This window comes from Grammomys surdaster, unplaced genomic scaffold, assembly GCF_004785775.1.
Source record: "Grammomys surdaster isolate TR1022 unplaced genomic scaffold, NIH_TR_1.0 125793, whole genome shotgun sequence".
Lineage (NCBI taxonomy): Eukaryota > Metazoa > Chordata > Mammalia > Rodentia > Muridae > Grammomys > Grammomys surdaster.
The window spans coordinates 581,979-599,516 of record NW_021620624.1 but is presented as its reverse complement, the minus strand read 5'-3'; the positions used below and the strand labels follow the sequence as shown (position 1 = coordinate 599,516).

At 42.6% G+C, this 17,538-nt stretch overlaps 1 protein-coding gene across 3 annotated transcripts in view; it reads left to right on the top strand.

Moving 5' to 3' along the window:
* Fbxl13 (F-box and leucine rich repeat protein 13) overlaps nt 1-17,538 on the top strand; it is a 171,630-nt gene that overhangs the window by 958 nt on the left and 153,134 nt on the right. For all 3 annotated transcript variants that reach the window (XM_028789166.1, XM_028789165.1, XM_028789167.1), the window contains exons 2-3: nt 8,146-8,249; nt 8,695-8,785. In XM_028789166.1, the coding sequence (XP_028644999.1) occupies nt 8,146-8,249; nt 8,695-8,785 (195 nt within the window). The remainder of the gene's footprint in view (nt 1-8,145; nt 8,250-8,694; nt 8,786-17,538) is intronic.

Genomic DNA, 17,538 nt, shown 5'->3' with positions numbered 1-17,538 from the left:
GGGGAAGCCCTCCTTGGGTACCACCTCAACTTGGGACATCTAGTCTCTGGCAGGATTAACATTCCCCTTTCACTAACATCACCCAAAGAGAATAGTTCATAACAAGGTTAGATTACAAACTGAAGTTTCTTTTTCTCTCAGTAACTAAAGTTGTATAGTAGATTTATGAGCAGCTTCATTTAGTTCTGGGAGTGGGGAGGCCAGGAATTCAAGGTTATGTGTCATTTTGTCCTTATGTCAGGACAGTCTAATTACTGGCCTTGCCATCCTTGATTGAAGTGTCTGGGGATATAGTAACTGGTCCTGAGTGAGTACAGTTTTGTTACTGTCCATTAAGTTCGTGTCAGTAGATGTAAGTCCTTTTTGAGCAGTGAAAGGACAGGGTTTCCTCCTCTACCCTCTGTCTCCAGTCACCATAATCCCCTCATTCTGCCCTGCCTCATGAGGACACTATGGTACTGAAAACCAGATTTCAATCTCCAGGGTAGGGATCTGGATAGTGGCTGGTGACTCCCTTTTGTCTGTAAGTAGTTGCTGTGTGTTGTGTGGTGATGCAGTGGGAGTTCCGACCGCATGCCATAATGGGGAGAGTGAGGGAGTTCTAGGGGAGAGAGAAGAGTACCATTCAACTTCCAGGGTAATTGGGCACAGCTCTTCCTTTTAGGATAGTTTTGCCCATGATTTTATCCAGAGGAGCTCTTCAGTCACCTCTGTTCACACATTAACAGCAGGTGCAAGAGAGGTCTTGAGCACACTCATTCATTTTCCCTCAGGGGCCATTAAGGTCACCATTAAGGTAACTTCCATTCTGCCAGGTCTCTCTGTATTTACATGTCGATCTGATTCAAATCTCTGAGACTTTTGCTCTTGTGAAAGCCATCTGCAAATATGTGTAGCACATAATATTTTCTTGCGGACATCTATGCATGTTTGATCTCTTCTGAACACTGCTGGTGTGTTCTAAGTAAACCTAGTTGCTCATCCACAATGTTGTTTCCCTACAAACTTGTGTACATTCTGTTTAAGGAAAAACCCAAACCAAAAGCCTACCCATGCCAGTGGTAGGTGTAGTTTTTACTTGCCAGGGAAACTGAGGCTGAGGCTTGCTTGAGCCCAGGCATACAAATGGTAAAACTCAAAAATAAAAAACAGAACAAAAGAAAAAAACAGACAAAACAAAACCTCAACACCAAACCAAAACAACACCACTTGCCTGATCAGTAGATCAGCTTATTGAATCTGCTGATTGATATTTAATTTTCATTAGTTTTGGAACCAGCTGTTTAAATCTATTATTTTTACCCAATTATTTTCTCTTGTAGGAATCCAATCATGAATATAATAAAATTTTACCCTTGTTCTTTGTTTTAGCTTTGTCCTGTTAACTCTTTTTTGCCTTCTGGATGCTCTTTTGGATATTTTCCATTAACTGGTTTAGTGGATTGCTAACTTTACTAATTTTGCTTTCTGTTGCGTCTCATCCCATCTGTTGAAAGTGAAATCTTAACTGTACACAATGGTTTTTCAGTTCTGGAATGCCCATCTATCCTCTTAATCATTCCTTGTTTTTAAGTTATGAAGATATTTACTCATCTATTCTGCTATAATCTCCTGTTTTCTACATGTTAATGACTGTTTTGTAGAAATCACTATCTGGAAAGCTGGTGACACATGTCTATAATCCCAGTACTCTGGCAGCTAGGACAAGAGGCTTGCTTTGAGGCCAGGCTGGGCCACATGTCGAGTTCAAGACACTTAGTAAGAGAGCCTGTCTAAAGCAAAACAAGAAGAAACACAGGTTCCCTCACTATCTGGATCATTTTGGGGTCTGTTGTCTGTTGTTTCTCTTCTTCTGGTGATTATCAGATTTCCTCACCTCTACATATTTAATGATTTGTTTTGTTGGCTATTGAGTAAAGGAGAGCAGTAGACATTCTCCACAATGCATTCCTCAGCAGAGGAAGCCCTCCTTTCCTCGCCCCGGAGGGAAGAGCTGACCTTGATATAGGCTGATGAAGCTGGGTTGATACTATGCTGCAGGATTCCTCCCTTGTTCCTGTAAATATCTCTTAGAGTTGTGCCAGCTGGCTCCCAGCTTCCTTCATGAACACCCTAGACCCAAACATACTTGTTATTGAGCAAACAGTCATGAAGCTGGCTGGTTTTCTTTCTACTAGTGGTAGAGTATCCCCTGCTTGGACCCAGCCCAGCCTTCTTTCTAGACTCAGAGCTGGGAATGAGGGCTGAGCTTTGTCAGTTCACTGAAGAAGATTCTTCCTCCCATAGAACTTGACTACTCTTCAGAGTCTTACGTGTATTTGCGCTAGATAGGATGCGTACACCCATGTGGAGGCTAGAGATCAACACTGGATTCCTTAGTCTCTGAAAGTTCTCTGACCGCCACACATCCACACACAGTAAATAAATGAACCAGTCAATAGACAAATTAATAAATGTTAAAAGCATAAAAATAAAAAGTAATATTATTCTTTCAGGAAATAATCTTCCTCTGTCTCTTTGTCAGTTCATGTGATTGTGTTCACAGTGAGCTAGCCTTTCCCATCACTAGAATCTAATGAGATGTTCTTGCTGTCTAAGTATGCTGTCTACACAAAAGACATGAACATGAAAAGTAGTACTGTCCCTTTAAAAACATCTTGGAACTAAGTACTGTAAAATATTTTTTGGATGTATGTGTTCATGCGTATGAGGGTCTTTTTGTTCTTTGATGCCAGTGTTGTTGGTCCTTGAGTTTCAGGGTATCTCCTGTCTCTACTCCCCTATCCCAGGACCACCGGGATTATAGGTGTATGCTATTGAACCTGCCTTTACATGGGTCCTGGGGATCTAGACTCAGGTCCCCAAGTTTGTGAGATAAGTACTTTACCCGATGAGCTGTCTCCTCAATTGAGAGTTAGATATTTTAAAGTGTTTGTTTTATATTTTAAATAAATGAAGTAAATGTTTGGATACTTATAAAATTGGGCAACAGATGTTTACTTTATATAAATTATTTTATGGTTCAGGAACTATATTTTTTAGAAACTCCAAATTCAAAAAATACGTAATGGCAACACCTTGGGGCTATACCCACAAGGAATTGTAGGAAACATGAGTACTGGTGTTTTCTTCTGATTCAGTATAGTCATTTTTTTTCTCTTAGAATGCAGACACTGTGCACACTGTACAAGTATCTCACTATCTGTCCCTTGGACGTATTTCTGAAAGGCACTTACATTTTTAAACAAATTATTAAAGTAGGAGCCCATGCAATGATGCTCAGTTGGTAGGATTTGGATATCAAAAAATTAGATGTGTATATGTATTTCTCTAACTTTCTACTTGGTAGAACTGGGTACATTACCCACTAACACCCATCCCTGCTCCAGAGAGATCAAAGATGAGCTATGTGTTTATGACTTCAGTGACTACAAAGTCATTAAACAAATAAACCTAGCAATTGTATCAGAATAGGAGCCTACACTTGCAACTGTGAGGTTGATTCAGTTTAATGTCTAGGAAAATGATAGGAGTGTGGAAAGCTGGCTCCTCCCAGCAGAGGGCGAGCTTCAGTTACAAATCATGACCGTAAAGCCACTTGACTATTGTCTATATATGTATATATATGCATATGAAGTTTTTATGGCTTATATTTCATTTAAGATTCAGTTGTCAATTTGTACTTGAAAATGCATTTATTTATAAGCCACATGGATTCTGTTATTGGTTATTTGTTTTAAAGGCAGATATCTGTCAGAGTTGTAAAAGAGAGGCACAGTGATTTGCACTTTCTTTCAAGGTACAAGAGAGATTAAGAAAGGGGATTGCAATACAGTTAGGCACCTTCCCTCATATTAAGGCAGGATGAAGCAACCCAGTAGGAGGGCAAGGGTCCCCAAAACAGGCAAAGGCATCAGAAACAGCCCCTGGTCCTTCTGTTAGGAGTCCCACAAAAACACTAAGCTACACAAGTATAACATACATGTAGAGGGCCTAGGTTAGACCAACGTGGGCCCCTGCTTGCTGGTTCAGTCTCAGTCAGCCCCTATGAGTCCAATGTTTTTGATTCTGTGGGTTTTCTTGTGGTGTCCTATGCAACTTGATATGTCATGTTTGGCTGATATTCTTGGGAGGCTGACATTTTCTGAAGGGAAACAGAGAAGAAGATAGGGGTGTGGGAGATGGAGGAGATGGCAGGGCAGAGGGGGAGGAGGGTTGTTTGGTCCTCTCTAGCTGCAGTCCCTGAAGTCCCTGGGAAGTGCTGGCACCACCCTCTTGAACTCCCAGCCTCCAGATCATAAGCCATAAGAAACTGTGAATTACCCAGCCTGTGTTACTCTGTTATTGCAGCCAAAAATGAGCTGAGACAAAGATCTACTGGGGCTGGAGGAAAACTGCTTAGTCTTCACAAGCGACCCTGTCTACTGCTTCCTGTCTCCACTGTGGCTACAGGTCACTTTGGGGGGCTGCTGGGCTTGCTTTTCCTGCTTTCCCACCTATAAGCTCTCTTCTTGACACTCGGAAGTTTCCCTAAAGGGCCACAAAAACATTCAATAATTGCTTTTATCTCCACAGTCTTAGAGCAGTTTTTATATTACTATTGAAGCCATTAACATATTTACCTGGGTGTCTGACATGATAAACATGTTGTATTCCCACAAGTCTGTCTGTCCCTGCTCCTACCCTGCCACCTTCACCCCAAGCTATACTAGCCAATTAACCACTTTGTTGTTTATATCTGAACTACAGTTCAAGGGCATCCTCTTTTTCTTGCTATTTTATACCTAAATATGTTTTTCCCTTCTAACTTCTTGGGTTTAGCTTGGTGTATAATCAGTTGCTGGTATTATCACACTGTGCTTTCAGTGGTTCAAGGGAACATCCCTTTGCTTTGGCCTCTTCCTTTAGTGGAGGTCAGCAGCTGGATAGATCAAGAAGGACTCCTGTGGGCTGGAGAGATGGCTCAGCGGTTAAGAGCACGGACTGCTCTTCCAGAGGTCCTGAGTTCAATTCCCAGCAACCACATGGTGGCTCACAACTATCTGTAATGGGATCTGATGCCCTGACAGCTATGGTGTACTCATATATATAAAATAAATAAATAAATCTTTAAAAAAAAAAAACAAAAAAAGAAGGACTCCTGTGATCGCTTGCTGTGTTATCTGAGTGTTCATTCTGCTCTAGGCATAATTCAAAGCGGTTTGCAGATGTTAATGCATTGGATCCTCATGAGGGTCCTGTGATGTACAAACCTTTCTTATTCCACTTAAAGCATCCAGACCAAAGGTCTTTTATGCACAACAGGGCTTTGTCTGCTGAGCTGTTTTCCCAGCCCTTTACTTTGAGCAGAAAGTAACTATTAAAGAGTTAGCTCTGTGGTCCTTGCTTAGCATCTCCAAGGCCCTGGATTCCATCCTCAGCACTTCAAAACAAGCCAACAGAAAATGCTTGTTTATTGCCTGTTCACACTGTCTCGCTGGCTGTGTGCAGTCCACTCATTAATGTGTACAGCTACGTGCTGTATCATCTTGTCCATTAAGATCAAATGAACAGTGATATTTCTTTGCTAAAAGTAAACTTTCCAACATTGCTAGTTCCATATGCCTGTGTTGCCATTTTGGAGAATTATCTTCTCAATTTAATTAGGCTTCTGCAGGATAAGTTTTTGGGAAAGCAGCTTTTTGATCTGGAGAGCTTGGAAATACAAGGCAACATACACTTTCTGATATTCCGACCCCTAACTTCCCTCCCTCCCTCCCTTCCCTCCCCTCCCCTCCCCCCCCTTCTTCCTTCCTTCCTTCCTTCCTTCGTTCCTTGCTTCCTTCCTTCCTTCCTTCCTTCCTTCCTTTCTTTCTTTCTTTCTTTCTTTCTTTCTTTCTTTCTTTCTTTCTTTCTTTCTTTCTCTTGACAAGTTTCTCTGTGCAACAGCCCTGTACACCAGGTCAGTCTTAAACTCACAGAGAGCTACCTGCCTCTGCCAGTCCAGTGCATGGGACAGGTATATGCCACCACACTTGTACCCCCATCCCCCAAATGTCTTAATTCCCATAAAGCTTAGCTCCAGTAAATCACTAATTCCAAGACTGCTGTGTGCATGGGAATTTCTTAACGAGCTTGCTAAAAATATATAGCCCTAGGTAGCATCCTGAGAAAGTGGGTTGCCATCCAAATATTTCTGGAGTAAATGTCCTTTAAACACCAGAATATGAAGCAGGAGATGGGCTGTAGAGTAGGGAACGTAGAAGCCCGTGGGCTCTGTAGACCCACACAGCAAAGTGCCAGAGACAGATGGGCTTTTCATCAGAGCCATTCAGGGAGCTGACGTAGCAGAAGGATCTGGTGCTATTATTAGGTCCATTGATGCCTTTTTGGTAATAGCCACCTTTTAAAATCTAGCTACAGCTGTGGTAGAACCAAGGGTGTCTTATGTACCCGTATTTAGCCTTCAAGTAGCTGAGCTTCTCCTGAGAGAGGCTGGAAAGGGGCTGGACCAGGAGTCTAAGAGGTTGTTACATCCTATTTTCTTTAAAAAAAAAAATTGTGTGTGTGTATGGGTGTTTTACCTGAATGTATGTATGTGCACTTCATACATGCCTGGTGCCCATCAAGGCCATAAAAGTGGGCTATCTCCCCTGGAACTAGAGATGCCAACAGCCTTAAGCTGCTAAAAGGGCTCAGAGCCAAACCTGGATCCTCTATAGAGCAGTGGAAGTTCCCTTAACTGCTAAGCCATCTGTCTAGCCCAAAGCTCTTTCTTATAAGAACTCTGTCCAGCTCCATATCCTTCCTCTGTCTCTGGAGTTTGGGTCGGGCACGTGTTCCTGCCACAGAAAAAGAAGATAATAAGAGGCTATTAAGAGATGCTACTGGGTGGTTTTTGTTTGTTTGTTTTTTGTTTTGTTTTGTTTTTTGGTCTTCCATGCATTGTACATTAAAAACTGTTTTCAGTAGTCTCTGGAATATATTATCACCTTATTTCCAGCAGGCAGTAGGGAGGGATAAGGATCCTACTGGTAGGTTCCTAACTGGTTGTACACTAAGTGTGTGTGTGGGGGGGGGGGTGTTGCGAAGGGAGGAATGATGTATGTCCATTTGGTACAGCCCTTGTTCGGCTCATGATTGGACAGTCACATTGGTGAGACTGTATGGGTGTAGCTTTTGATGTTATTAGGAGACACACACTCACAGCAAACTCTGACCCTCTGGCTCTTAGCCTCTTCCTGCTCCTCTTCTGCAATGTTCCCTTAGGTACAGGAGTGTTCTGTAGCTGTATCCTCTGGGACTGGGCTCTACAGCTCTGTAGATTGATTGGTTGTGGTTTTCTGCAGTGGCCTACATCTGTTGTGAAGAGAAGTTTTCTTGTTGAGGGACGAAGGGCACACTTCTCTCCAACAGTAGATTTTGACTATGGATTTTATCAGTTATTTTATGTTTTGGCTCGAGGAACTTTTTTTTAACTTAAAAAAATGGTCCCTTTTTCTTTTTTGCTTATTGTTTTTTGTTTTTGTTTTGTTTGTTTGTTTGTTTGTTTTGAGGCAGGGTTTCTCTGTGTAGCCCTGGCTGTCCTAGACTCTTGTAGACCAGGTTGGCTTCAGACTCACATAGATCTGCCTGCTTTTGACTCTCAAGTATTGGGATTAAAGATGTACACTCACCACTGCCCAACTCTTCATTCTTTAAATGATAAAAATCTGCTGCCAGAGGCTCCTCCTTTCAGGGACAAGCAGATCTGGCCTCAAGTTCAAGCTCATTAACCTTGGTCGTATCTCTACAAGCTTGTCTCCCTTTGCCTCAGCCATCATGGCCATCAGCAGAGGATGGAGGGTAGAAACAAAAGGGTAGGAACCTTGAGTCTGAGCATTGTGGTTATCTTCAGATTTGTATAAAAAATTTCTTGCATAATACAAAAACTGTGTGGCAATTTCTATTGTGTCATCTGTAGGAGTTTTTAGACAGAGGCAAAATGTCCTTAATTTTGATTTGACTATAGCAGCATGCCAACACAGTAAATAGGAAGAGATACACGAGTGAAAACATACATAAATACATATGTACATACATACAAACACACACGCACACACACACACACATACATGTGTGGATGCAAAGGCACTGATTCCATCTTCATATTCTTCTCTTTAACAGGCGCTGTTATGTGGTTTACTTGTGACATGTCCTGAGGACCCACTGAAATATTTAGAGCGCATGATCCTAAGTATCATTAAAAGTGGTCTGGAAAATCTTCTTTGGTAAGTATTATTTTGAAGTATGATAGGGAAATATTTTGGAGGTGAAGACCTTTGTATAGTATTTTGATAAGTTCTTGCCAATGATTGTTTCAAATCTGGGGCTTGTTAAGGAATCCCTCTATAGGCTGTTAGGTCCCCAAGATTTAATGTAAACAATATGCTCACTGATTGTCAGTGGGAGAAACACAGTGAGCTCCCATTTGTAGGTTTCAAGGCGAGCATGAGAAAAGGGCAGCATGTCATCCTCGGTGCAAATCGTTGATGAGGTGATTCTGACTCTCCTCCTCAGGGGAAATTCACCACCTCTCCACTCAACTCTCCAGAGAATCAATGACTCCTTAAAGAATTACTTCAAAGTGGAATTAACCCTGACCTTCCTTTGTGATTTCATTAAAGGGACATATTCATTGATCCATCTTCATCTTGCTTTGTGATTTTATTAAAGGGACATGTGCATCCATCCATCACTGAAGCCAAGAGTTCGAAGACTGTCTGAAACTTACTTGGATGAACTTTTTGGACTGGATGACCAACTGGTAATTAATCAAGCATTCTCAGACACACCTTAAGTTCTGATGGAAATGCCCAAATAGAGTTTAGGTTTTATTGAGGCGGGGGTATGAGGTCAAAATCTTTTTTGAATTAAGGCCACAGAAGAGAGTGAGAGAATACCACACAGCCAATCACACCCATATTTCTAAGGAGCAGTCAGGCTTCCCCCTCCCCCTTTCTATTTTTGTTTGCTTTTTTCTTCTCTTCTTCTTATGCACAGCAATAACATTATAAAGGCTAGGTTTAATCGCACATCCTGTAATCCCAGCACTCAGGAGGCTGAAGCAGGAGGTTGGAAAGATCGAGGCCAACTTGGGCTACTTGGCAAGATCCTCTCTCAAAAACAAAACAAAAGCTTTAGAGAACCTTCAAAGCTGGGTGCTTTCTTTTCTTCCTAGTTACTTCCTTTTGTTTCTACCCTCCATTGTCTGCTGATGGCCACTATGGCTGAGGCAAAGGGAGACAAGCTTGTAAAGATATGACCAAGGTTAATGAGCTTGAACTTGAGGCCAGACCTGCTTGTTCCTGAAAGGAGGAGCCTCTAGCAGCAGATTTTGATCCTTTAAAGAGAACAAGGGAGTAAATACAGAAGGTGGAGAAATTTAGAACAGTGTGTGTGGGGGGGTTGGCAAAAGCACACACAGAGAGAAATATCAGCAAAAATTAGATATGATTAGGATAGTGTATGACACATGATGATGCCAGGAATGTGGCCTGTGTAAGTCCAAGCAAAACTTGGGGCCCTCAGTAAAGTTGGACATTATGGTGCTTGGAGTAGTTATGGCTCCCATAGACTCATGTGTAGAACTCTTAGCTTCTTCTCTAGTACCATGTCTGCCTGGGTGTTGCCATGCTTCCCATCATAATGATAATGAACAAAACCTCTGAAACTGTAAGCCAGCCCCAATTAAATGTTTTATTCATAAGAGTTGTCTTGGTCATGGCATCTATTCACAATGATAAAACCCTAACTAAAACAGAAGTTGATACCAGGGATTGGGGCATTGCTGTGATAGACCTGACCATGCTTTTGTTTGGAGGAATGTGAATTTTGGAGCTTTGTGTTAAGAAAGCAGTGGGATTCTTTAAGCAATGCTTAATGTTTCATTCTGGTAGTAACGTGGAAGACAGTGGTACTAAGGGTGATTTGAATTGTGGAGGTCTGGCTCAAGAGGTATCAGAGAAGAATGTTAATATGTGGCCTTAAGACTGTTCTTATATTTTGGCAAAGAATTTGGCTGCCTTTTGTCCTTGTCCAAAATTTTGCCTGAGGCTAAAGTGGAGAGTTTTTCATTAATTGCATTAACAAAGGACATCTCAAAATAGCCTAGTATACACTCTGTCATGTGGTAACTAACGTTAACTCTCATGAAGGGTGTTTTGTTGAAAAGGAGCAAGCTAATGTGTGGTTCAAGGATCAAAGGGGCACCAGGGAGTAGAATGGAGCTGACTCCTGTGTTCAAGTAGATAAATAGATTAAAGATATTAGATGGAATTAAGTGAGTAGTGACCTCAGGGCTTGATCCCACCCAGCTAAGCTTCCATCTTGTTAAAGGAATTAAACAATGGTTTAGGCCCAGACTTGACAGTACACAGCTTTTATCCCAGCATGTATGAGACAGAGGTAGGCAGGTATCTGAGTTCAAGGTCAGCCTGGTCTACAGAGCAAGTTCCAGGATAGTCAGGCTTAGGCAGTGAAGGAAACCATTGAAAATAGAAAGCTGATGAAAATGTAATTGAATGAGGGGTCATGCTTGTTCCAGACCCAGCAAGCAGCAGAACTTGGCAGCTTCAGCCACATGGTTCTGGTTTTAGAATCAAGGATAGAAGAAAGGAATCATAGAGTCTCCCTTTGTGACTAAGGAAAGCCCCTGAGGTCAGGTATATATCAGGGATGTCCCTGTATGGAGGCCCAGAGAGGGCATTGTGTGACACTGTGAAGGTGAAGACTAGATTGCCTTGGAGACCCCAAGATGTTAGAGATGCCAGATACCCAAAGAGGAAAAATGTTAACTGGGAATAGAATCATCCCAAGAGAAAGAAGTGTGTTGTAGTCAACAACAAATAAAAGGAGTTAAGATTTGAAGAGCATTTTGGCATCAGACCTAGAGATGCTGAATTTGGAGTTTGCCCAGCTGGTTTTCTGTCTTGCTTTGGCCCTGCATTTCTTGACTATGCTCCCTTCTCTACCTTTTGGAATGGTAATGTATGTCCTGTGCCATTATGTATTGGAAGAATGTAATCTGTTTTTTGATTTGGCTTTACAGAGGATTACAGTTAAGAGACTGTATGAGTCTCAAAAGAGACCGAACATTGGACTTTATAAGTCTTGCCTTGGTCCTGTTGTCTCTTCGCAGTAATAAAATCCTAGGACAGATATTGAAAATTGCAATTGAAGTCATATTCAAAGTGGGTTCTGAACCTCAGGAACACAGGATAGGTTATGGGTCAACCTAGGGTCCTCAGTGTTCTGCAACAGAGAAACAGATGTAGAGGGCTGTGATGGTTCTGCCAAGTCTGGGATTACCTGAAGGCTCTACTACAAGGGCTAGACCTCATGCATCTGATAGGGATTGATGTACATTATAGTGTATAGATTAAGAACACTTTCTCAACCACAGAGGTTTGGTCTACTACAGAGTGCAGATATCTGCAAGCTATGTTCTTGGAGATGTTTGGAGACATCTCAGGAATTAAGTGTCACATGAAATATTACAAAATCCAATCCACGCTATGGCCGGCAAGGCACCGACGAGCCTTGTTCTCATCTCATGAAGACTCTCTGACTCAGAGCTCCGAAATCTCACCACCCAGCTCACTAAATTCCCACTGGCAGGTCACTGAAGACCTCCGCAGAGGGGAGACCCTCACTCAAGTCTCAGAAAGTTGCGACCACCCAGTAATCTGCTCGAGACACCATGTACCAGAGCAATATCGAGGTTTATTAGGGCGTGACAGCTAGCTGCCGGTCAATTCGTATGCCCACGCAGGAGCTGAATTGACCCCGACAGCCAGTTTGAGAGGGGTTTTTAAGGGGAAAAACCACAAACCAAGGAATGGGGAGGGGGCTCATGGTTGTTAAGGTGGCATAACATAAAAATAGTGGAACATTCCAAAGGAACCCAACCTACATGAGTCAGGATCAGGTGAAAACTCTCTGTACGCTTATCTTTCTCAAGAATGTGGTCCTGCCCTGTCACTGTGGCCTTGCCCTGTCACTGCGGTCCTCAGCTTGGTTCTACCTGGCTATCTTGCATTCTAGCCAGTTCCCGTAACTAGTCTGTCCACATTCTTAACTTGCTTCATGGCTCGATTTCTCCATGTCTTTATAAAGAAAGCCTAAAGAATATTTTATATGTCTAAAAAGGATTCTATATACCCAGTATCTATAATTTTTCACTCTACAGTCACTACCACACCAGCCCCACACTTCCAAATTCCCATGGCCTCTAGGGGTATACTTCTTGCAAACCCACGCTTTGCCTCAGTACCTTTCTCTCTGGAACCCAGTTGAGCTGCTGCGGGAAGGAAAACACCACACAAACTTAGTTCAGAATCAATGGTAACTCAATCGCTGGGTGCAACAACTAACATCTTAATTATAAGCCATTCTAAGTTAAATCCTCCAGTAGCAGATCCAAATAGATCTGCCACCTGATATGAGGTCTCTGCTATCTATATGCTCCCGTTCGTTCTCCAGCCAATCCTTCTCTCCTCTGTCCCTCTGTCCAACACGGAAGTCCCACCTACTAGCCCAGTGATTGGCTTCTTTATTCATTAGAAGAGTCACGTGAAGTCCTGAGTACTGATTCACTACTCGTCCCAGGCAGCCCCTCTTGGGGAAGCTGAATTAGCATCAAAATACAACCGGCACCAGGGCTATCCACAACAATTAAGAGTGAGGTGCAGGAGATTGGATTCTGGGTCCTCCATTTCCCTCTTTTCTCTCTAGAGGAAGTTTGCTTTCAATGTTATTTTGATTGAAAAAAAACCTTTGCTGTACATATACTAACGTGTTTGAGAAACACTGATGAGGAGAGAGAGTGAACTTTATGGCTAGTATAAGCATCATAGAAGACTTAAGATCAGGTTGTGTTTATAGAAGTCCCCGGGGAATCTTTAAACTACTGGGGAGAATTCTAAGAGGCATCAACAGCTCAAATCTAAATCTTTACTGGAAAATGGATTTGCTGTTTGATATTAAAGTGCAAAGAATAAAATGATGGAAGCTGATTCAGATCTCAAAAGAAGCGTGGTAATTTGCTAAGGTATAGAATACATACTGTATAAGTTGGGAAAAAATAACTATGAGATTTGATCTTGCAACAACACTGAGGAAAATATCTAAGCTTAGATATGAAAATGTGAATCTCTAGGTGCTCTGGGTTCCTTAATTAGAGATCTCAGGCTAGGCTGGATGCAGACTCATTCATTCCTTCACATTCAGAGAAAAACAGTAAAAATGACATTGAACACTGAAACACTCTGTGTGTTTGACATTTCAAATCAGTATACTAATATTATCTTTATTTAAACGCAATTTTCATTCCTATAATTTTCTGTCTAGCTATAATGGCCAGCAAGGAGGCATTGAATGATTTCACAAAAATTTAAAGGTCATGAACCATTACAGTTTCTCACATTGTTTAACGTTGCTTTGCAGGATTTTGCAGTCTTACTATTCAGTTCTGCATATCTGTCTGTTTATAAAATGTAAATATGTCTTGTCACCTAGAAGAGTTGACATAGGGAACTGGGAAGGGCAAAAAGATGCTCTTAAAAAGCTGAAATTGCTCTCATAACCACAGACAGAAAGACAGTTTAACTGTACAGCTCCCAGTGAGAGATTCAACGTCTGTGAGGAGGACTCTAACCCTACGGACTCAATGACCATTCCTCAGGAAAGAACAGCTCCATATGGGCCTACTAATTACAAGAGAAGCATACTTAAAACTGTTTCCTGATGGCAGACGGCAGAGTTGAAGCATCACAGGAAAGTCAGAGAACGTCCCAGTCAATGTCCCAGTGGCCGTCTTGTTAGTTTACCTCTCTTCTGTTCTCCATGTCAGATTATTAGAAGAGCAACCATAGGTCTTACTTTAAAAATCCTTAAGTGTGTATTGTAAGAAGTAGAAAATTTTAAATTGGCCAGTATCTCAGAATAACATGGGACCGTGAACTCGCGAACTCCTTGGATAGGGCCCCAGGGCAAGAACATACAAAATATTTCTGAAAACTGCAGCTGTGTGTGTGCAGATAAGAGCACTCCCGCCTGGAGAATCCTGACTAACTTCCCAGTTTCCCAGCTGTGTGTGATAAGAGACACAATCAGAAGCACTCCCACCAGCCCCCTCCCAGCCTGTGGTTTGTGCCTTTATAAGCTTGTGTGATTTTTATGTTTGTGGCTGGTCTCTCCTTTCCTCTTTCGAGAGGTAGGAGACGAGCCTCAGCACCCTGGTTCCTGAATACAAGTCTCTTGCTGTATTGCATCAAGTGCTGACTTTAGTGGTCTTTGGGGCGAGCACCATTTCCAGGGGGGGACCCCAATCTAAACGGGGGTCTTACAGTGTCTCTGACATGAAAAGATTTCTTTAGAGAATGTAAATACAATGGCAGGGTGGAACATGGTGGCCGCCGAGTAAGATCTCTAGGCATGGCCTCCCCACAGACAAACCTAGTCAGACATCCTTCAAACTACAAAGTACACACAAGTACTGGGGAAGCTAGGTCAGAGAGCATGGAGCCAGCTTTCAGTATAACAAGCCAAAAGAGGCACTGAGAACGGGAAGGCCACAGTTACCCATGAACTCCCCCATCCCAGTGGCCTCCCTCTCCCCTACCCCAACCTCAAGCAGCACAGCATATAGGGAGATACCACCCTCTTATTGTTCATGCCTTACTTAGACTTGAAAGTCAGTACTAGATCTGCCTCAGTGCAAGCCAGTGTTAGGCAACACTGCATAATCCCTAATGCCCAGATAGTTCCTGCAGACAGGCTGGAGAGTGAGTGCAACCACTCCCCCACCAAGCTAGGGCAGTGTAGTAGGGCTTTGTCTCAGAGGGTAGTGCCAGGTCTACCATAGTGAGACCCAGCACTCTGAGAGGCTGGAGGCCTTATACCCAGGGCAGGGCTCGCAGAGTTTCTCAACTGCCCTAGCATTTGATAGACATGTGTGTTGGTGGGTGTTATGAGTGACTGTCCTCTGACTGTTGCTATCTTGGGGAGTTCAACTGTACCACCCTGGCTGTGCTTGTTGATTGTTTATACTTCTTTCATGGATAAGTAGGGAGAGTCATGAGACCCTTATCTGAGTGTCTGTCTGCTCCCTAATTCCTGTTAGAAACAACTCATCCTTAAGTGGCTGGAGTATATAGGCTGGTAAAGACCTGTTGATAGCCTCTATCCATGCAGCTATGAGGATGCCCTCATCCCTGCTGGGTAAAGGCTTTTCAAGGGCAGCCTGTTGAGGGGCTAGGGGAGGAATACCCACACTCCTGTCAGTAACCCCTCACTTAAGCTCTGTAAGGAAGCCCAATCAATTCACTGGTTCCTCAGCGTGGACTTTAACAGAATTGTGTCTCAGTTTGTTGTTGGGTCCTGAGGAGAAGGAGTAGACGTTATTTACATCTCCCCCTGGGAGATTTTAGTGACAGCAGGGCCAACCTGGAGTTTTCCCCTTCTACATTTCCAGCCTTGAAATGAACCCGGGCACAAGTATCCTCCAGAGACTGAGAAGTTCTCTGAAGCTGTGAGCTTAGGGAGGAACTATTTCTACCATCTTCTGACACCTGGTAGGACAGCCATTGCCGAGCCAAGGCTCTGGACTTCCCTATGTAGCAGTCAGGGTCCTGCACCTGCTGGCTCATGTAAGCGCTTGGGCTTATATCACTGACAGCTACGTCGTGGGCTTTATCATATCTCTGACACTGCACGTCCTTGGGCTGAGACTCAGGTCTAACCCATCTCAGAATCCTAAAAATTGCTAAACTGAAACTGTTTTCACCAACATCAAGCAAAGCATATAGACTCTATTTTCTGAGTGTGGGACATGGTAGTAAACAAAAATGTTTTCCTTGAGACATAGTACGAGTCTGGGTAAACCTAATACTGGATAGATCCTTGTGGTCTCATCTTCAAGCCTTCATGTAGATACGGCATTTCTAACTGCTTTGGTGCCAGAGGAAGAAAAGCCACCCAGCCTATTGACTTCTGTATTGGTTAAAGCCACTGTAGTCTTTGCTCTAGTTCTGGTTTTGGGTCACAAGTCTACCCAGGGCAGTGTAGGTACTGGTTTCTCCACAGTGTGGTGCAGTCTTGGCAGGCAGTGGGCTTAGGTGATGTGCTAGCTGGTTTTATGTCAATTTGACTCAATTTGTCATCTAGAGGAGAGAATCTTAGCTAAGAAAATGCTTCCATAAGACCGGGCTACAGGCAAGCCTATAAGACATTTTCTTAATTAGAGATTGATGTGGGAGGGCCCAGCTCATTGTATGCTGGGCAGCCCGGGGCTGGTGGTCCCGGTTTTATAAGAAAGCAGACTGAAGAAGCCATGAGGAGTGTCTCATTCACTGTTCTATGAAGAGACACCACTGAACAAGGCAACTCTTGTGAAAGAAAGCATTTAGTTAGGGCTTTGCCTCACAGTTTCAGAGAGTCAGTCTGTTGTCATTGTGATGGAAGCATGGTGGGACCTGAGTTGCAGCTGAGAGCTTCATCCTAATATACAGGCAACAGACAGAGAGAAACTGGCCCGGTGTGTGCTTTTTGAAACCTCCAATCCCACCCCCAGTGACACACTTCCTTCAACAAGGTCACATATCCTAGTCCTCCTTTTCAAATAGTTACACTCCCTGGTGACGCGTCATTTAAATACATGAGACTTTGGGAGCATTTTTGACAGAAGCTATCTGGGAAAGGCTATGGCAAGCAAATATGGCTGTGATGGGTGCACTCTGGAGAGGCACACTCCCAAAGACTTTGTCCTAGGATTGCTTCTATCTGCTGTTATGCCTTTCCTGTCACTATTACATAACCTAACGATTTCTGGGCTTTAGCCCACCCTATTGGGCTAATTTCCTGTGGATCAACTTGAAGATGAACTTGCATGAATTAGTGCTGTTTAGATGAATTAATGACTTTATAGCATTCCTGATTTCATTCAAATAACTTTACGAAGAAAGTTTAAGGAGATGGTTTTAGTTGTTTTGCCAGAAAAATGTAATAAAGTTAGAAACAAAAATAGAATGTGCCACTCCTCATAGAATAGTAAGCAAAGGCTGTATAATTAGAAAAACAATGAACTTTTATAAATTATACTAAGAAGAGAAATATTCTTGGGACAGATTTGTGATCTAGGAAAACATTCATTCTAGGTCAGGTCCAAGGATGAAGTCACAAGTGTGCACCATGATATAGCAAGGCCATGGGAAGCTGTTGCTTTGAAGTTATAATGAGCTTATAGAATCAAACATTGCTTTAAACTTACTATTGACATCCTTCTGTAACTCTCTTTTGTGTAACATGTTATCTGTGGGGTAATTTTATAAAGAACTTTTGTCTAAGAAAGTATAAAACGGCCAAGAGAAGCAATAAAGTGTGGCTATTGGGGCTGTGCTCCATCCTTCAGGTACAAATATACCTGTCTACATGTATGTATGTACATACCTACCTACCTACCTACCTACATACATACATACATACATGCATGCATACATACCTACATACCTACCTACATAC